Here is a 21,593-nt window from a genome sequence, read left to right on the forward strand (position 1 = left end):
TGTTAAAAGCAAACGAGACCGTCAGATGCAGACACAGGCACTGACCCGGCCAGACATGTGATATCATTCTGCAGAACCTAATTTCACGCAGGGACACTAGGAGAGGAAATGGCAAACAAGGAAAGAGACCCGCCATAGCAGTGCCCACTGAGCCTTGGCATCTGAACAGGAACCCTGAGATTGTACGTTGTCCTATTTCAGGGCAGAACTTAAAGATAGCTTTCCTGCTCTGATGACACATAATGTGCCCTGTGAAGACAGAGATGATACCTTCCACTGAATAACTTCCGATGGAAAGAACTAAAATTACACACAGAAACAACAGAGTTAGAAACTCTCGTGGGCCGAGGCAGAGATCATGACCCTTGGGGTAAACCCTGACATATCAAAACAGTCCAGACGATCTGAGCTCCAAGATTCTGAACGGTGTGGACTGCTCGCCGGTTTACGGTGACTTCCTTTCTGAGCCAGGAGACGTCTGTGCACCAGTCCCCCACCCCAGCGACCGACTGCGATAAGCCGGGTGGGCAGAACCACTCACCTGGGGAGCAGAGACGGGGCTGGCCATGCACAGGGAAAACATTCCCCCCACCAAGCTCTTCCTCTCAGCCCACACAGAGCGAAGGAAAGCAGAAGTCAACCCACAGTTTGGGGTAAGATGTGTGCAAAAGACATCTGAGAGAAGACTGGCATTCAGAAAGATAAAGAAGCCTCAGAAGTCAGCATGAACCAAAAACCCAATAAGAATACATAAAGGTTTTCATCGATGTTTCCCTAAGGATGATGACTCTTCAGAGTCCCTTGGACAGCAAGGAGATCAAACCAGTCAGTGCTAAAGGAAATCAACCCTGAATATTCATTGCAAGGACTGATGTTGAAGCTGAAGCTGTACTACACTTTGGCCACCTGATGTGAAGAGCTGACTCACTGGAAAAGACCCTGGTGCTGGGAAAGACTGCGGTCAGGAGGCGAAGGGGGCGACAGAGGATGAGACGGCTGGATGATATCACTGACTCAACAGACGTTGAGTCTGAGCAAGCTCCGGGAGACAGTGATGGACAGGGAAGCCTGGCGAGCTGCAGTCCAGGGGGCCACAGAGAGTGGACACGACTAAGCAACAACAACTAAAGGCAATACCCAGCTGGCAAAACAAATTAGAAATGCTCAGCACGGCTGGTGGAGGAAAGTGCACCCAAAGGCACAGTTACACAGCACTGACTAAAACGGCCAAAGTAACAAGAACGAAACAAACCAGAGAGGACAACAGAAGGCTGGTGAGGAGGCATGAGCGCCAGCGGCCGCAGGGCCCACCCGAGGCCTCAGCCCAGAGAAATGAGACGCTCTGTGTTCACACGGAAGCCTGCTGACGGACGTCTGCAATAGCCTCACTCATAAACCGCTCAAACCCGGAAACAACCCTGCTATTCTCCACTCGGGAAGTGGATACCTAACTGGTCCGTCCATAGTGGAATCCTCTCAGCCTAGAAAAAGAATGGACTGACTCAGCACGTGGGTCCCCCTCCAACTGCAGTACACGGAGAGAGAAGCCAGACCCGGAAGGCTGCACCCCGTATGATTCCACTTCCAGGACAGCAAACAGGCCAGTGGTTGCCAGGGAACGTCTCGGGGGTGACAGCGATGTTCCACGTCTTGATTGCGCTGCAGGTTACATGTATGTGTCTGTCATATGCCAAAAAGGCTGAGTATGACAATGTGTAGCTTACACCTTTACAAAGTTGACTTTAGGGGAAAAAATCAGTATTTGTACCCCCATGCCCACAGCGGCATTACCGACAATAGCCAAACGGTGGAAGCCACCCAAACGTCCACTGGTGAATGAATGGAGAAGGAAGCGTGACCCGCCCACACGAGGGAATTCTATCCCTTAACAAGGAAGGGAGTCCTGCACCTGCCGCAATGGGGATGAGCCCTGAAGGCGTCATGCCACGCGAAATTAGCCAGTTACAAAAGGACAAACACTAGACTATTCCACTTACATGAGGTTCCCCTGCCCCCGCAACCACATCTCCCAGCGAGATGCTGGCACCCAGCCCCTGATGCAAATCTGTCCCAGTGATAAATCAGCTGAGGAAGTAACCTGCTGTGAGTCATACAGTGAAACAGGAGGACCGGGGAGTTCCCTGGCTGCCCAGTGGTTAGAACGTCGGAGCTTTCACTGCCAGGGGCCGGGTTCAATCTTGCTTCAGATGGGGACTAAGAGCCCATAAGCCAGGAGGCACAGCGCCCACCCCCCAACCCCACAGAAAAAAAATACAATACAATAAATTCATGCAGGGAACGTACCCAGACAAAAAGAGAGAGCCTAGACCAAGGCTTGGAGGCATTAAAATGAAGACCCGGAGGGACAGTGCTAGCCAAAGGGAGCCTCTGGAGCTCTGTCTGTGTAACACGGGGCGATGACACTTGCATGGCCAAGTTACTGAGGACAGTCTCTACATAACAAGGGTCTACAGAGCTGGCTGTCATGTTTCTGTTTTGGAGTTGGGTTTTGTGGTTTTTTGGTTTATATATCTTTGGCATGAGCAGAACTCACCTTGTTCTTTTCCATTACACATAGCAGTTCCATTTTCTGCAGCACCCTCACCATCTGAACTTGGTCTCTCTGAAGACAGTTTCTGTGAGGATAAAAAGATTAAGTTACCTCACCGTGGCCACACTGACCAAGTGACGTGTGTATCACGGATCAGTCAAATGTTATCTCAAAAATGAAAGAAAACGTGGGCCACGTCCCAATAATCTGTAGATGGTTAGGGCTCAGCTGTAACACAGCCTGTCTGGTTGGTTTGCCACAAAAGCTTTAAAAACATCAAAAGAACAAAGGAAAAACTCACTGAGCTTACACTAACACACGCTACATCACTTTTTCTTGCAAATTATTTTGAAAAAATATTAGGAGTACATAAAGTATTCCCTTCACCAAGCCATACCATCCTTACCTGGCTCCAGAATCATCTGAGCCAGCTGCTCACAATGAGTCTCTCATTTGCATGTAGAATTTTATTTTATTTCATATTTATATTTTATAATACATATAAAATATGTGTACATATACAAACACACACAGACTTTTCAGTTCTGTTGCTCTAGAGAGCCCTGACTAGACGGAAAGGAACTGTCCACGGGTGGGGCAGGGGTCAACAGGGAGGGCTCAGGACACTCCTGGGAGACAGGCTACCGACAGAACACCATGGGCAGAAAGCTGGGGCTCGCCACGGAAACGGGATCTTGCACATACGGGCAAACTGTGCCATCAGGTGACCCCAGTACTAGAGCTTCAGCTTCAGCATCCGTCCTTCCAGTGAATATTCAGGGATGATTTCCTTTAGGACTGACTGGTTTGGTCTCCTTGCTGTGCAAGGGACTCTGAAGGGTCATCATCCTTAGGGAAACATCTATGAAAACCTTGATCTGTTTTCTTATTGGGTTTTTGGTTCATGCTGACTTCTGAGGCTTCGTTATCTTTCTGAATGCCAGTCCTCTCTCAGATGTCTTTTGCACACGTCTTACCCCAGTCTGTGGGTAGACTTCTGCTTTCCTTCGCTCTGTGTGGGCTGAGAGGAAAAGCTGGGATAGTGGGTGGTGGGGATGTTGTCAGAACACCATCGGGGGGATACAGCAGGCGTGGCAGGTTGTAACCTGTCTGTGGGGAATAAGCCTCTGGGAAGGGACACTCGGGAAGCACCTGCCATATTCCAGAAGAACACAGAGCTGCCCGCTGCTCGCATGCTGCTGTGTTACAGCCGGCAGCCTTGAACACCTTAAACCCCGTGATACCTTCACAGCCCTTTCCTGCATCTACAGCTGGAAAGAATGAAAACTGCGTGGTCAGTGAAACAGCTGACCCACGCTTCCTACCGGGCAGGCAGAGAGGCAGCAGGGGTGCATCGTTTTGTTTTTTGTTTGTTTGTTTTCAACTAGAAATGCTGAAGTTCTCGGAGATGCTGTTGAAACTTCCAGGAAGGCCTCAATCGGCTGCAAGTTTGACTCCCAGAGGGAAGCGCCCCTTACCTTCTCCAGGTCCACCCTGTGCACTGGGGAGCTCGACACGGGAGGGCACTCGGGCTCGGCGGCCCCGCTGCAGCCGCCGTAGATCTCTCTCACCACCTGTGGCAAGTGCAGAATGGCAGAGATGCTCACATGAGGGTCAGAGCGGAGGCGGGAGGCACGGCGGGGATAGCCCGCGGGTCAGAGCCGCCTGGAGTTACGCCTTGGGAGGCCAGTCATCCGTTTGCTCATTCTCTTGCTCATTCCGTCCACAGAGATTCTCCAGGCAAGAATACAGGAGGGGCTGCCATTTCCTTCTGCTGTGGATCCCCCCCACTCATGGATCGAACCCAGGTCTCCTGCATTGGCAGGCAGATTCTTTATCGACTGAGTCACCAGGGAAGCCCCACACACTCACTCATCATTTGCCAAATGTCTAGAGCATCCTGAAAACAACAGAGGTTCTGGGATACAGAAGGGAATGATGTACCTGAGAGTCCTGCCCTCATGGGGCTTCCACTCCAGTAGATATCGCAGTAAACAACAAGTATTGCCCAAGAAATGAAGGTGATGTAAGACGTCGCCAACACTACAAAGAATAGCAAAGGGCCTTTAACAGGAAGGCAGGGCTGATTTAGATCAAGGGAGGCCTTCCTGGGACGCCATGTGAGATGCAAGCTGAGCTAAAAGGCCAGAGGACATGGCCACGGGAAGAACCGGTGGGAAAGGTTCCAGGCAGCGGGAATGAGGTGCAAAGGGTAGACGTGAAGAGTCTATGGAAAACCCAGAGTGCCGTGTGGGGAGACAGGCCAGGAGAGGCCAGCGGGACCCCAGAAGCTATTGCTGAGGCTGACGCTCACGGCTCTAGATGGGGTATATCTGGGGAGGGGCGGGGGGAGACAAAGCAGGACAGAGATTCGGGGAAGATACACTGTCAGTACACAGGATGGAGCCAAAGGAGGCGAGTGGCTACACGAGTCCAGCTGCAGTGGACACTCCAAGCAGGAACGCACACTTCCCAGGAGCAGGGAGCAGGAGGGAGGGAGGGAGAAAGCTGAGCGGGAAGGCACAGCGAAGGATGCCTGGAGGAGTAGCGTCTGTAAGAAAGGCAGAGAGACTGGGGGGCGGGCATGGCTGGAGGGGCCCCTGGGGAGGGGCTCTGCAGAGCCAGGAGGGGGCTGGGGCCCGGAGAAGCAGGGACGATAAGCACTGAGTCTGAGAAGGCGCCTGCAGACCCATCTGCAAGACAAGTACATCAGGAGAGGCCGAGTCGCACCCTCTTTGACCTCAGGTCCTCACTAGCAAAGAAAGGCATGTCAACATGACCTGTCTTGTATTTGCGCTTGAATTAAGAGAAAATGTGACCCTGTATGCAAAATGCCTCAGCCAGCACCTGCGCGTGTACCGATATAAGGAAGACACGGTGGCCGCGGTCACCGATGCCGTCATCATGCCGTACCGTTCACGCTGAGGGCTCCGGAAGGGTTCCCAGCTCAAACCCTCAGGTGTGAGGAGCACCGTGTGGCACCTCCTGCCGACCACAGCCACCCCTGCAGCCACCCCCGTCCCTCCCGTCCTCCCTGGGCTCCTGCAAGGCGCTCTGATCACTGAGGACACGCAAGAAACAAGAGAGACAAGCTCCTGGCCTAGGGCAACTTACACTCCTGTGAATGAGGAGCTAGCAGGCAAAGTTCTCAAAGTGTCTACTATTCTTTTTGGAACTAGGATGCAATCTGAGTTCAACCCAAGTGCCTTCTGAGCAAAGAAAAAAAAAAAAGAAAAACAGCAATGCCAGACTCCTAGCTATCTGTATAGGAACTCTGCAACGGGATCCCAGCAGACACACTCAGATTCCCTCGACTTGCTCTGGGGCTGGGACTGGAGCCAGGAGCTGAGGGGAGGCTGGGACGGCATCTCCAGCCATCCCGCCGCTCAGCTGCTTTATGAAAAAGCAACAGGGGTGAAATCCACACTGGAGGCTAAAACAAGAAAAAAGAAAGAGAAGAAACCCAGAGAGTTCGCCACCGTCGTTTCCCTGCTGAGTCTCACGTGTGAAAACCAGCAAAGGTGCTCGGAGCGGGTGACCTGGCCCTCCTGAATGTCTCCGGTGGGAAGGTTCCCTCAGTCTGGCTGTTTCATGCTAATTTCGCTGTCTTTGCATCGAGTCTTTAGCCCCCACTTCCTTGTGCTTATCACACTCTCAGCTGACAAGGAACAAGCTCTCTTGATCGCAGGACGAGACTTTTTCTTTCCTCTGGAGAAAGATGACCTGTCTTGTCCTCATGGTTGGATTGAGAGAAATGTGACCTGGGTGCTCAGCCAGCACCTGTACATGCATTCACACACTGAAGTCGTGGCCGTGGCCACCAATGCCGGCATCACTGCAGCAGCGGAAAACTCCTGCGCCCTTGTGTCCGACAGGAGCTAGGGCTGAATCCCAGCCCACCCTCACCCGCAACGGGCTCCAGACTCATGGCAGAGCCTCGCTGTGAGCCCCACCCCCACCTAGAATGTGTGCAAAGCGACGGCCACCGCAACCGCTCAGCGACACAGCCGGCGTGCGCTCTTCCTCCATCCGAGTGGTTCAGACGTGAACGCGTGTCCAGTTGTACACACACCCTAAGGGTCTTGAGGGTCTCAGTTCACACTAAAAGGCTAAACCCCACAAAACATAACCTGCAGAAATCTATCTCTGGCAAAAGCTTTTATGCAAAACACAGCTGTCTTTTTTTCTTTCTTCTTTTTTCTTTCTTTTTTTTTCCAAAGGTGGAGGATCGACACAGCTCCAGTTAGACCTCAGGGCTCTCCCGGGGAGGTGTCTGAACAGGACTCACCCTTCCAGGGCGGCCTGGTTCCCACATGATCAGGAAGCCCGTTTGGACCCTCCTGCGTGGGACACGGTGCAGCTGTCCCTCCACAGGGCACGGGAGGCCACACGCTGCACTCAGGGCCTGGTCACGGGCATCCTGAACCTGCTGATCTGCTTCCTCTATTAAAGCCAGGCTCATTTTCAAAGAAGGAGCTCCGCCTCGCTCAGGCTGGTTTTCTCAATGCCTAGCGTGTAACAGCAACTAAAAAAAGAGTTTGATGAGAGGAAAAAAAGAGAAGGGAATGAGGAGATAAACTGGACTTGAAATTCTCTATGAGAAAAAAGAGGTGTGAACGAAAAACGGAAGCAAGAGACTAGACCATCACAGGAGATCAGTGAAGCCTCATTCCCCCGTGCAGATCCCTAAAATCCTCAGGGAGCTGGGAAGTTTAAGAGAGAGAGAGCACGTCAACTAGGAGCCACGCCTGCATCGCCAGCACCCCTGCCTCGCCGACTGCCTCCCGCTCTCCTGGGCCCTGGGCTGTCCCCTCCGCTCACCCCTGTCCCGTATCAGGTCGTTTCCCCATCAAACAGAGGTTTGAGGAGTGAGGAATCTCTGGACCCCTGAAGCCAGGGGCATTACTGAGCCATCGAAGGTAACTCATGGGAGCCTCTCCTGATGAAGCCAGCCCCAGAATCTGCATGCTCGCAATACTGTACACAGATCAACTGCATCTCTTCACGGTTTCCCCCTTCCTGAACTTATAACTGTCCCTGCGGAGGGAACAGACGGAGGCAGCTTTGGTAGACCAGGGGAGACCAGGCACACCTGGGGCTACGTGGGATCATCCGTGGCCTCTCAGCACCGTGAAAGTATTTAACAATAATAATTACTCGCTACTACCCTCCCAGGCACAGAGAGAGACGCTGTGGAAAAGAGCCACGGGCAGAAGCCGGCCTTTCTTTCCACAGGTTTCATCAAACGGTCGGACTCCTTCAGGTTATATCTTCATGGGACTTTCTGCTCTGATCGCTATGTACTGCCATGCTGCCCCTGCAGAGTTAATTCAGAAGTTCTAAATAAAGGGTTTATTGACCTATTTTTTTTTTAATAGCTGCAAAGGAGGTTTTTATATTAATATAAAAGAGCCACGTTCAGAGAAAGGTTCAATAAGTATTTAAGGGAACTGGATCCAAATTCAGAATCACAAATCCTTCAAAAAAAGAAAAACAAATTGTTATATGTTCTGTGGTATTTTTGTTTGCTTTTAACTTGAACCCTCATCTTCAGAAACACAATCTCTGCACATTTTTGTAGGAAACCTGACCACTCCATTTCTGGGAATATTGGCTCTTGTCTTCTGACTGACCCCTACAAGATGGCTCATGTTTTCAGCATCTGTACACACACACACACACACACACACACACACGAGTTAACTTTGGCAAGAGTGGTTGGTAATGGAAGTCGCAGACCGAAAGGAGAGAAACAGATTTGGCAGCTACCCTTAAAGAAGTTTCTGTCAAGTCATGTCCTGGGAAAACACAGGCCCCGGGCTTCTCATACCTGACAGAGGGGTGTGTGTGACGTACTGAAAAGATATTTCATTGCTGCACTGAAGCCATGTTTCAAAATACTGAAGGCCTGGGAGGAAACGTTTAGGACAAGATGGGAGAATGGGAGTTTATATTAATAAGAGAACTTGGCATTTGTTTTATAAAGTAAGTTAGAGACTTCTTAGAGCTTTTCATGCAAGGAATCCTAGAGGTGATGCCAATACATCACACATTTTAACTGTTTATTATAATTCTAAGGGAGTGTTTATATACCTTTTCCATGCTAGCTTTTTGATCATTCTGATCAGTATTACTTCCACTTGACAGATAAATGGGAAAGCTGCGTGACCGAAAATATCATAATGAGTTAAAGGCATTCTTAGAATACATTCCAGATTTCCAGATTTTCCATTCACTCTTATGTCATTCTAACAGGCTGTCATCAAGATTAATACGCACTGTTCCTTGTATGACAGTTCTTTTAAGGAAAAAACATCTGCTTCAAGCACAAAGATGTGGCCTCGACAAAGTGACATTAAAAACTAGGATGACAGCATTGACTTCTTTACACATAAAAACATGATTTCAAAGTTTTTAATCATTTAGAAAAAGAGAGAACCACGCTGAGCCCACATGGCAGCTGATCTCAGGGCTCTCTCTGAAGGTGCGACAACCGGGATGCTGTGGCACAGACACGCGGATGCACAGACGGACTAAGGAAGCAGAACACGGGGCCCAGCGAAGGGCTCACACACGACACGGCCAACTCGTCTCCAACCGTGGAGACTGGGATTTCAACGGTTCTAAAACAACTGACTATACACACGGAAGAAAACGAATCTTGACTCCCACATCTCATCCTGTACCTGAGAACCAGAATGTACGGATCAGAGACCTAAACGGACAGAGCCAGAAAACTTCTGGAAGAAAACACAGGTTCTGTCTTGATGACTTGGGATATGCTAAATTTGGGGGCAGGGTGGAAAATGCACTGACTATACCAGTAAAAAAAGGATTTACCCGGTGGCTCAGTGGTAAAGAATCCACCTGCCAATGCAGGAGACACAAGAGATGTGGGTTCGATTCCTGGGTAGGGAAGGTCCCCTGGAGAAGGAAATGGCAACCCACTCCAGTATTCTTGCCTGGGAAATCCCATGGACAGAGGAGTCTGGCAGGTTACAGTTGGACAAAGAGTCGGACACGACTTAGCAAGTGAACAACAAACAACAATAGGAGTAAAGATATTTTTGATATTTTTACTTGATATGCTGGATTGCAGATTTAACAAGTTCTGTTCATCAAAAAGGTACCGTTAGGGAAGATATTAACCTACAGATTAATCAGAGAGTAATTCTTTAGGCAAGAAACACCGAAAGAGGGGCATTTCAGGTTTTAACTCCCAGTAAATATAGACATTTAAATTCTGTATGTAACAAAGAACACAGCCTCAAAGATATTAAGCAAAAGATGAAGGAAATAATAAAGACAAATAGATAAATTCATAATCAAAGTGGTAGATATTCCCACATCTCTCCCTTGGAGGAACTGATAAAATAAACAAATTAGTGCAGATGTGGAAGATTTTCACACCACAATTCGTGACTGTGATCGAATAACCAGCTACAGAAGAGTCCACGGGCAGATGCATAACACACGCCCCTCACAAGCAGACAGAGCGCACACCAAAGCCAACCGCATGGTGAACGATGAGTCACGCCCACACAACGCCTGCTCTGTGACACCGCGCACAGCCCCGTGACCAGGGCAGAATTACGCTCTGTGACACTGCGCACAGCCCTGTGACCAGAGCAGAATTAAAGTTGACGCAATCAGATAAATGTTTAAAGAAATCGCCAAAGACTTGGAGACTCAGCAATATATTCCCAAATAAACCACTGTGAAAAAGGGGACTCACAACAGAAATTAGAAAATATTTTAAATTAAATGATAAAAACACACAAAAATCAAAATAGAGGATGTAGCTAAAATTATGCTTAGAGGGAAATGCATAGCTTTAAATACATATATACATACACATATATACATGTAAAAGGCTAAGAATTAATTATCTAAGTATACAATTCAAGAAACTGGGATAATTGTAGAAAATTAAGCCAAAACAAAGTAAAAGAAGAGAACTTAATAAAACAGAAAGCAATAGAACCACAGAGAAAAATCAACAGTGGAAAAATTGGGGGTTTTTTTTTGAAAGAACTAATAAAATGGATAAACGTCTGGCAAGACTGATGAACAAAAAAGGGCAGCACTGGGTCTCCTGACCTCTGTTGCCACAAAGAAAGGCACACAGGCCATCACTCTCACCTTGAAAAAACAATGTGGATAACGTTTTCAAAAAAAATTTGTAGCATTTTTTTTAACTCATTAAAGCATTGAGGATACAAAGAGGCCTAAGTGAGATAAGTTCTCAAAAGTGTAAAGTCCTTCTTAAGAAGGAAGTGACCCCAGCTGCCTCGTAACTGGCAGAACAGCAGGAGGTGGGGACCCACCAGAGAGCAGGGGAGGAGAAACCGGAAAATTTCTAGCAGCCACATGACTAAGTGAAGTGAAAGTCGCTTAGTTGTGTCCGACTCTTTGCGACCCCATGGTCTATACAGTCCATGGGATTCTCCAGGCCAGAGGACTGCAGTGGGTTGCCATGCCTTCCTCCAGGGGATCTTCCCAAGCCAGGGATCGAACCCAGGTCTCCTGCACTGCAGATGGATTCTTTGCCAGCTGAGCCACCAGGGAAGCCCAAGTAGCCACATGAAGGCTGGCGTCACTGTTTAAAACTCAAGGAGACGCAGTGACAGAACGAGTCTCTACCCACCCGCTGCTTCTTTCCCTCGCTTCTGTACTGAGTGTGTAAGAACAGCCAGGAAGCCTAGAGCCAAAGAGGCTGGGCTCAGGGATGTCCCCCGAGACACATGGGGCTTTGGCCAAGTGCAAGGCAGCTGCTCCACAGCAGCAGTGAAGACGATCCCCTCCTCCAGAGAGACCCGGGCTTTCTCAGAGTACAAGGCAGTCAACCTGCAAAAGCTAGAGACACACCAGGACAGAAAGATTTCTCCCAAGGCCTGGGAGGCCAGAGGCGCAGCTGCAGAACAGAGAGGAGGCCCCGGCAAACCGCAGAGCTAGCCTCCGTCAAGCCAAAGAGGAGGACACAGTGGTCCGGAACACTGCCGGGCGTTTGCAGCACCCGGAGAGCGCCAGACTCCCACGACAGCTGAGAACCTGAGGCACGCTGACGGAAAATTCCAGATCCCGCCCTGAAAACGTGGCAACAGTGGCAAAGTGAGTCAAAGTAAAGCCACAGCCCAGTCCAGACCGGCCGCAACTGCAGGTGAGGCTGAGGCAGCCCTGCGAGCAGCAAACAGGAGGAGCGGCACGCCCTTTCCGGAGGAGATGGTGTTCACTCCCGTCTCTACCGCTCGTTTACACACAGCGCATGGAACAGCATGTAAACTCACGAGGCAAATTCAATACGAGCAGTCCGAGCGACGCATCAAACATTAAAGTTACAAGAGACTTTGGAACAACTACGATAGGAAGTCAAAAGAGACCATGGAAAAGGTATACAACAGGTGTGAAGAGAGAGGGGATTTCAGAAGAGAGATGAAAACGTTTTTTTTTAAAAGAAAAATGCTAGAGATGAAAAATGGGACGTTACAAAAGAATAACTCATTAGATGGGCTTAAAAGCACACTAGACACAGAGGAAAGGACCAGTAAACTTGAGGAGAGGTAAATCTAAATATTCACCCAAACTGAAAAACATGGGAAAATGAAGAGAATAGAACAGAGTATCCAAAAATCCCTGGGATATTCCAAGTGACCTAACATGTACAACAAGAGGAGAGAAAAAAATGAGGCAGGAAAATCCTTGAAGAGATATAGCCCCAAATGGCGCAAAACCGCTCAAAGACATCAACCCACAGAACAGCAGCAAAAAGGCTCAAACACGGAGAAAGATGAAAACCTGTGGTGCTCTACCCAGACACATCATTGTCAACTAATAAAAAGCAAAGATTAAACAAATCTCAAAAGAAGTCACAGAAAAAAATGACACATCACATTCAAAGGTACAGTTGATACAAGTGATGGGTAAATTCCCAAAAAGATTTAACGTGAAATAAAGACATTTCCAGTCAAAGCTGAAAGGAGTTATTTCAGGAAGGTCTGCTCTATCAGAAATAATTTTATTTTAGTAATTTCTTTAGAGTGAAAATGATGACACTAACATGGAGGCCCTACTTCAAAAAGAAATAAAAGGGGGATCCTGGGTGAACACAAAGACTTTTCTTTTTTTTCATTTTTTTTAATGCTACATTTTTCAACTTTCTATTTTACTTTTCATTTTTTTTAAGTCTCTATTGATGTGAACAGCTAACTCATTGGAAAAGACGCTGATGCTGGGAAAGACTGAAGGCAAAAGGAGAGGAGGGCAGCAGAGGATGAGATGGTGGGATGGCATCACCGATTCAATGGACACGAACTTGGGCAAACTCCTGGAGATTGTGAGGGACAGGGAGCATGGTGTGCTGCAGTCCATGGGGTCACAAGGAGCTGGATACGACATAGAGACTGAACAACAACAAATGAATTTCTTACAATATTGCTTCTGTTGCTTGTTTTGGATTTTTGACTGAAAGGCATGTGGGATCTTAGCTTCCTGACCAGGGACTGAACCCACACCCACTGCATTGGAAGGTAAAGTCTCAACCACTGAACCACCAGGAAGTCCTGAAAGACCTTCCTTAAAGGACAAGCAGGATGGGGTTCTCTGAGCTGAAGTATACAATAAACCATATTGTGATTCTCCTTGAGAACTCTGGCAAAACCACAATACTCTCATAGCACATTAAATCATGGTGAAAACTCTTCTCAACTATATTCCTCTAAAGCAGCCTGAGATCAGGAGATGCTGTAAGAACAGGACAATGCTGCCCAGCAGGGAGTGGGGGAAAAGAGCAAGAAAAGGGTGGATGAAATTTATACCAAAGTCAGCACTAAAACTCATCAGAAAAGGCCAGTGGTGTCTACAGTGCAGACAACTTCCTTTGAACATTCTCTTTGGGGACTTCCCTGGTGGTCCAGTGGCTAAGACTTCATGCTCCCAACACAGGGGGCCTGGGGTTCCATCCTTGGTCAGGGAACTAGATCCCACATGCCACAATTAAGAGTTCACATGCCACAATTAAAAAAGATCCTGCATGCTGCAGCCAAGACCCAGAGTAGGCAAATTTTAAAAAAAAATTATCTTTGGTATAAACTATTTAAGGATTGTTTGGAATGTTTATTAGTTTATTTTGCAATAGGGGATGTGGCAGATGATTGGCACATGGTGTCGTGTCTGAGGGTACACGGGAAGACAGTGCTTCCCAGCCTCCCTGAAGGTCTGGACAAAGGAGGGCAGGAGGAAGGGAGGTGGACGCTTGCAGCTCTGGCCCCGGAAAACATCCTGTCATCCTGAATTCCAAACCGACATGAGCAGGAGCCGATTAACACCACCACCAATAGCAGCTCACACGTGCATACGTGCTCATACAGGCGAGCTGCTCTTCTAAGTGCTTTAGGTCTTAATGCTGGTGGCTCAGACAGTAAAGAATCTGCCTGCAATGCAGGAGACCTGGGGGTTCAACTCCTGGGTTGAGAAGATCCCCTGGAGAAGGGAATGGCAACCCACTCCAGTGTTCTTGCCTGGAGAATTCCGTGGACAGTGGCTATAGTCCATGGGGTCACAAAGAGTCAGACTAACACTTTCTTCATATGGCTATATCCTCACCACAACTCCAAAAGGAAATACTCCTTTCCACCCCTCTCATTTCATAGATGAGAAAACTCTATGTTTTGAGAAGTCAAGTAGCTCATCTGGGACATTCAGCAAGAGGCTTCTGGAGCTGAGATCAGAACTCCGGTTAGGCTCCAGTCCGCTCTCTAGTGACATGCTCTCTACACAGGGCTAGCTCACCCCCTTCTCCCTCCTGCCTTTTTTATATTTATTATGATGAATTTCAGAAGTAGTTATAAGAACCAAATAAAACGTTAGTGAAAATGGCTATGGAATGCTATTTACCTTCACAGCCTACCTGACTGAGAGCTTACTTGTGCTCTCAAACCCTGCTTCTTCCGTGAGAACGTCTATCCAAGTGGAAATTAGCAGGCTGAGCTAGAGCTGTGACTACCAAACCTGGCTTGGCCTCCGGAATTGGCAGTTTTCTTAAAAAGATATTTCTGAGCAGGATATCTACAAAGAGGCCCAAGGATATAAACAGACAGTTCACAGCAACAGTAACACAGCCATAGGCTCTTAAACTCCATAAAAAGATGCTCCACGCCATTAATAAGACGATAAATGCAGATTAAAACTAGATGAGACATCATTTCCCCCTCCCAGGCTGGCAAAAATTCAAAGGCTGGTAACATACTCTGCTGGCCAGACAGCGGGGACAGAGGCACACGCATACTGTGGAGGGGAAGCTGAGCCGGTAACCCTTCCATGAAGAGAGATCATCCGCATCTCAGAGTTACAAATGCTTGCAACCTGCATACAAATAATGACTCTCTTTGAAAATTTAGCCTATAGACTAGCAGAAGCGTGAGATGCTGTGGACACAGGATAAACAGTATAGAATTATGTCACATCAAAAGATGACAACAGTCCAATATCCATAAATAGGAGGCAGATTTGTTTAAGCATATTCTGTTATAAAGTGAAATGCTATGTAGTGTAAGAGAGAAAAAAGGAAATGTTCTATTCTTTAATTTGGAAAAAAAAATCTCGAAATTACTCTAGGGGAGGAAAAAAAGACTAGGTGCAGAACACACCCTTTTTATGAGGGTGGGAGGATGGGTATTCGCACCTGAATTTCTATTTGCTTGCACACGTACAAAGAAACTCTGAAAGGACACACACAGAATGACTTCTCTCACACATCACTGGAGGAAGCTCAATTACACAAAGGAGCCTGGAAAACAATCTGCCAAGCGCCAGTCATGGTGAAGATGAGCACATACCAAACTTAGCAATTCCAATAGATGGTCCCCATCCTGGAGAAACCAGGACAGCCAGAGCAGGGGACACACTGAACACGGCCCAAGATGGCGAGAGCATGCAGACAGACAGCTGAGTGAAGAGAGCCGGCGGAAAGACACGCACAGGCTTAAGCCACTTACGCAGAAACTTTAAACGTGAAAAATAATATTACCCCTCATTTATGAGCATATACATGTGTAAGTAAAAAGTATTTCTAAAGCACACCTAGATAATAACAATAAAGACCAAATTCTAGATGAAAGTTATCTTGGAAGAAGGAGAGAGAATTAATAGGGGGAAGTATGTTTCAAGTATACTCGTGGCTTTGGGGATCTTAAAAAGGATAAAAGACATAAACTAAAAAGAAAAAAACCATTCTTAGGTACCAAATCATTAGAAATCTCTGTTTGTTTTAAATTCCAAATGATCCTGAAAAGCAGCCAATCTAAAGACAATATCTGGACGAAACTAAACTAAAACATCCCAGATTTCTGCTGGTTTTAAAAATTAAAATTCTGTATCTGATTAAAACTAGTTTTGTCATCTGACTTTCATTTCTGATCAAGACTTCTTAGGTTCCCGTATTATGATATGCAATGGGAGTGAAGCACAGACATGAAATGGAGCAGTTGAGGTAAACCCTTCAGAAAAAGGCAATTTACCATGTATTTACACAAAGATGCAGAAGGCCAGACACAGGTGACCAGGTGAAGAAAACAGAATCATAAATAAGGCTTTTCATCTATTTCCTCATTCTTTCACTCCTTAATGAAGGAATGGTGCCAAGAACCCAGAAGTCAGGAATAAAAAGAGAAAATGGCAAATTGTCAGATGGCCCAGCAAATGAAGATGAAAATGAAGTCAGGAAATTCTGAAGTTCACTCCTGGCTCCATCACAGGTTGACTGGTGTGCCACTGTGTCTACCTGGGACTCAGCACCTCACCTGTAAAATGAAATGGCTAATAGTAACAAATTTCTCGGGCAGCTCTGCTGACGATGGCAAAGTACTTTGGTAACAGCAGGGGTTGACACGTGACATATTAGGTTCTGTGTCTGGAAGGCAAAGCAAACTCAGCAGCCGGAACTCTCGATCACAGGACTCCCATTAAAAAAAACAAATGCTCTGCTCCATCTCCCAAATTACAGACATGTGAAAAGCCACATCTGTGTGCTCTGCCCCAGCAGAGATGACGACTGCTGTCATCGCAGAGTCTGGCCCTGTGCTTTTCCAGGGGAGGAGAGGGGGGTGGGGCCCTGGGTTTAATGGGCGCTGGCATCTTCTTATAAAAGCCAGCATCATAGAATGTTGCATCAAGCTTTCCCACCCCGTCCCCAGTCTTTTTTTTTTTTTTTATAGCAAGTACTATCAGGCAATGATGGACTAGAAGGTGTGGACCAATCCTCCGGATAAAGACAATCAGGAAAGCCAGATGAAATACACCCAGCATCTTCCTAAAAGCAGAGAATGGCTATTAGCATAGTGTGGAATTGCCCGGCCATGACCCAGAGGTAGACGGAAATGTTGAGAGGCAGGCCAGCAGCTAGGACTGCCTTTGCTACTCCCCAGAGGAGGCAGCTGAGAAGCCAGTTAGTCCTCTGACAGCTCTGGAGGAATGGGAACCAAAAGTTTGGGTCTAGGGCACAGAAAAGACAAGGTCCCTGGCAAAACCCCCACACTTTTGTTGTTGTTTAGTTGCTAAGTCACGTCCGACTCTTTTGTGACCCCATGGACTGTCAGGTTCCCCTGTCAGTGGGATTTCTTAGGCAAGAAGACTGGAGTGGGCCGCCATTTCCTTCTCCAGCACATCTTCCCAATCCAGGGATCAAACCTGCGTCTCTTGCCTTGGCAGGTAGATTCTTTACCACTGAGTCAACTGGGGAGCCCTACCTTTAAGAGTAGGACCCCAAGATTAGGAGCTGGAGTAAGACTAAAATAAATATAAACCTGCCCTTTAATGGACTGCAGCCTGACTTCAGGTCATCTGGAGGGCTCTGAAAAATCTCAAGCTCTGAAATTAGATTAAACTGCTTTTGGAGACCTAGTGCCTAGCAAAGCTTGTGCCATGGGCAAATGAAAATGCTCTCCAAGAAATGAAGCCATTGTGCTAAGACTCAAATCATTTCCAGAGGGACAACTGGATGCCACAACAAACAGAATAAGACTAAACCCCTACTTCACACTATAACCAAAGATGAAATCAGGATCACAGACTGCATTTAAAAGCTAACACTAAACACTGTTAGAGGAAAATATAGTTATAAATCTTTCAGGCCTTGGATTAAACAATGGTTTCTCAGAAAAGACACAAAAAGCAATAAAAGGGAACGACAGACTGATACAGATACAATGTGGATGAATCTAAAAACATTACGCTAAGTAAGAGAAGACAGTCACAAAAGGATACATATTGTATGAGTGTGTTTACAGGAAACGCTGAGAACTGGCAAATCTATAGGGACAGAGAGCGGATGAGCAGTTGGCTGGGGCTGGGGCTAGAACTGGGGGAAGAGACTGCTAACACAGTAAGGCCAGTGTTTCTCTTTGGGCTGATGAAAACGTTCTGAAATTAGATTATCTTGATAGGTGCACAACTCTATGAATCAACTGAAAATCAATGAATCATAGTTTAAAAGGATGAACTGTAGGATATTTGAGTTATACTTCAGTAGAGCTGACATCAAAATGTACTATAATCATTTTTTTCCAAATGTTAATATAATGACCAGCATGATCATCAGATAACCTGACAAGAAGACAAAAGGAACCATACGTTACAGACCCAAGTCCAAACTCAACTGAAACCACAGTCAAAAGAAGCTTGCCTGTATGTTCTTGTTATGGAGAGAAAAGTCAAACAAAAGTTCCTAATCCAGACCCAGGTCCAAACTCAACCGAAACTACAGTCAAAAGAAACATGCCTGTATATGCTTGTTATGGACAGAAAAGCCAAACAAAAGTTCCTAAAAGGAAACAACTAGAAATTCCAGAAATGAAAACTACCATAGACAAAATAAAGAACCGAGTGATTAAGAGCAAACTGATTAGCAGATTCAATACAGCTGAAGACAGAAACAGCGATCTGGAAAAAACAAGAAAAAAATTAACAAGAGTAAAGGGGGGAAATAAGGATAAGAAACTAAAAGAGAAGATAAAAGTAGAAAACAGTGGGAAAGTCTAACATGTATTTAAATTATTTAGGAGAGGGAGGGAATGGGGCAGTTATATTTTAAGGGAAATGGCTGAAAACTTTTCCCAAAACTTAGAAAAAACTTAAATCCACACATTTAAAAAGGCCAGGGAAACCTGAGCAGGGGAAAAAAAAACTACATCCAGACACGATGGGCTTTCCTGGTGGCTCAGATGGTAAAGGCTCATCTGCTTGCAATACAGGAGACCCAGGTTCAATCCGCTGGAGAAGGAAATGGCAACCCACTCCTGTATTCTTGCCTGGAGAATTCCATGGACAGAGGAGCCTGGCAGGCTACAGTCTGTGGGGTCGCAAGAGTCGGATACAACTGAGCAAGTAACATTTCGGACACGACAAAGCAAAACGATAAAATCAAGCCAAAAGAGAAAGTTCTAGAAGTAGATTGCAAACAGGAGGCAGAATGCCGTTTTGAAGACAAAATTTAAAATGATTAACCTCAAAGTAATCAGAATATTCAAGACATCAAAGACAAAACTACTCAGGTTAATCCACTGTTTTCCTGTGCTTGCATAAAAAAATGCACATTAAATAAAAAAAAAACAAAACAGATCTCAGGAAGAGGTTTGGGAAGGAAACTGGCTCAGAAACAAAAGCAACAAAAGTTACCTTCAGCCACTGTTCAGCCTGCTCCTTACTCTGGACGGCAAGCACAAGTGGGTCTGTGCCCTGCTGGGTGATTTTCAGCTCATGCTTCTTCTTTTTGCTGTCTTTCGGGATATACGTAATGTTGCAACCTTGGAGCGGCAGTTCCATCTGGGGCTGCTGGTCCTTGGAACTTTTGTAGCACTGTGATGGACAGGAGAAGTCAGAGTGAGGGTGTAAGAAAGTCCCTTACCACGGATAAAATGCGGCACAGTGAAAGCAGCACTGGAGACCACCTGGAGGCCTGACTGAAGGGCAGAGATGCTCAGAGACTGAAGCCCCTGAAGATCCTGGGACTCACACACACAGCCCCGCTGTACACCCACACCTCACCTCTGTGTACATGCAAAGACACCTGCTCATAACTCAGGACCTGACTCAGCGGGGTATCAAGTCCTGATGGATCTTATATTCTAGTGGAGCTTCCTCTACAGCTGACCTGACTATATTAGATTTTCTCTAATGGGGGCACACAGCACCTTCAATACACCACAATTTATGTCATTTCATGTCTACCTGTCTCATCCCTACTCTCTTTCTGAAACACAGATGAATCATTTTATGAAGAGTATACATATCAGCATATAACAGACAGAAATGTCTGCCAAGCTGTGCTTCCCACTTGAGTGCAGGGTCCAAGGGAGGGCACTGGAGGGGTCTGGGCACATCTTAGTGTTCCCCAGAGAGCTGCCTGGGCGCAGAAACAAACAGGTTCTGGAAGGGCATTCAAAGAAGCCAGTTGTGGTGGCACCTGTGGGAAAACACACTGGGGGCTTTTAGGGGAAAAGGCTGCTGTTTTGTTTTCCGTTTCCAGATTTCTGTTCTGTGAGACTTAGAGAGTACTTGCTTTTATCATTGCTAATTATTTTTTTTCCAGTGTCAACAGGAGTAATCTGGGCAGTTGGATCATAGGTCATTTTTGAATGAAAAAAAGTTTAACCCTGTATAAGAGACTGCAAAAGAGACATAGGCATTTAAAACAGTCTTTGGGACTCTGTGGGAGAGGGTGAAGGTGGAATGATTGGAGAGAATGGAATTGTAGCATGTATATTATCATAAGTGACCAGTCCAGGTTCGACGCATAAATTTTCCTCTGTTCATTTCTTTGCATTTGTGCTTTTTTAATAAAATTCTTTTTTAGAAATAAAAAAAAAAAAAAAAGAAAAAAAGTTTCATAATAAAACTTTGATTCTGCATTTCATCCAAGACAGTGCTTTTGCATGGCTTTCCATTCATCCCTTCTTAAATATTTACAGCTACTCTAAATGGTATCATCATCCCGGTTTGGAAGATGGGAAACCTGGTAAGTGATGGGAGAAGCAGACGAGGAGTGAGGGAAACAAGAGACAGGAAGGGAAGGGGCTGGGGCCAGGGCTGGGGCAGAGGGTGGACTCGGCACCTCTGACAACCGCTGACCCTACCCCGACCACAGGCTTCCTGTTGCATGCTCTAAAACTTCTTTTACATGAGAAGTGAAGTGAAAGTTGCTCAATCCTGTCTGACTCTTTACAACCTCATGGACTATACATACAGGCCCTGGAATTCTCCAGGCCAGAATACAGGAGTGGGTAGCTTTTCCCTTCTCCAGGGAATCTTCCCAACCCAGAGATCGAACCCAGGTCTCCTGCACTGCAGGCAGATTCTTTACCAGCTAAGCCACTAGGGAAGCCCTTTACATAAGAGCCAACTGTGTATTTTTAAAACGTTTATTTAACATATCCACATCTTGCAGCCATTATGTCAGATTGTAAATACGGACCATATTTATCTTTTTAATCTTTTTTCTTTCGTTCTTTACTTTAAAATTCCCCCGTGGCATCATCATTTTTTGGCACAGTCTAAATTTGGGAGAAATTCAGGCCACGCATGTGGAAAAAAACATGTACTCTCACTGCTTAAAAAAAGTTTTTTGTTTTTTTTTAACAAAACCATGAATCAAAAAACATACTATGTCCTAAGAATCTAGTAAAATAAGATTCCCATAATTCACAGATGGGATTGTTTTTTTAAAAAGGGAGGTTATCTGCTCCACTGAAAAGTGAGATACAGTACCATATATCCTCATGTGTTCTGTTTTAATGATAGAATGTTGAGTGATTTTTGTTCCCCAAGGTTCATTTGAAGGAAAAACAAAATACAAAAACATAGTCTAACATTCTTAATTCCAACAACCAACCGTGATCTCTGAAGCTGGGAAGGGAGGAGGGAGGAGGGACAGAGGATGCGTCTCAGAGGCTCTTGCTTCCCCTCCAGGCTCCCTGGTGGCGCCTGCAGCGAGGGTGTGTGCCCTCCTGCCCCTACTCCTCTGCTACTCGCTCTTTCTATTCTGCCTCCGAGT

The 21,593-nt window shown here is 46.5% G+C and overlaps 1 protein-coding gene across 3 annotated transcripts in view; it reads right to left on the minus strand.

Moving 5' to 3' along the window:
• Positions 1-21,593, minus strand: part of AFAP1 (actin filament associated protein 1) — a 148,262-nt gene that overhangs the window by 42,473 nt on the left and 84,196 nt on the right. For all 3 annotated transcript variants that reach the window (XM_088836562.1, XM_088836561.1, XM_055434213.2), the window contains exons 6-8: positions 19,220-19,399; positions 4,030-4,125; positions 2,555-2,636 (exon numbers count right to left, since the gene is read on the minus strand). In XM_088836562.1, the coding sequence (XP_088692688.1) occupies positions 2,555-2,636; positions 4,030-4,125; positions 19,220-19,399 (358 nt within the window). The remainder of the gene's footprint in view (positions 1-2,554; positions 2,637-4,029; positions 4,126-19,219; positions 19,400-21,593) is intronic.

The sequence above is a fragment of the Moschus berezovskii genome, chromosome 5 (genome assembly GCF_049115385.1).
Source record: "Moschus berezovskii isolate FMDL1 chromosome 5, NW_MosBer_1.0, whole genome shotgun sequence".
NCBI lineage: Eukaryota > Metazoa > Chordata > Mammalia > Artiodactyla > Moschidae > Moschus > Moschus berezovskii.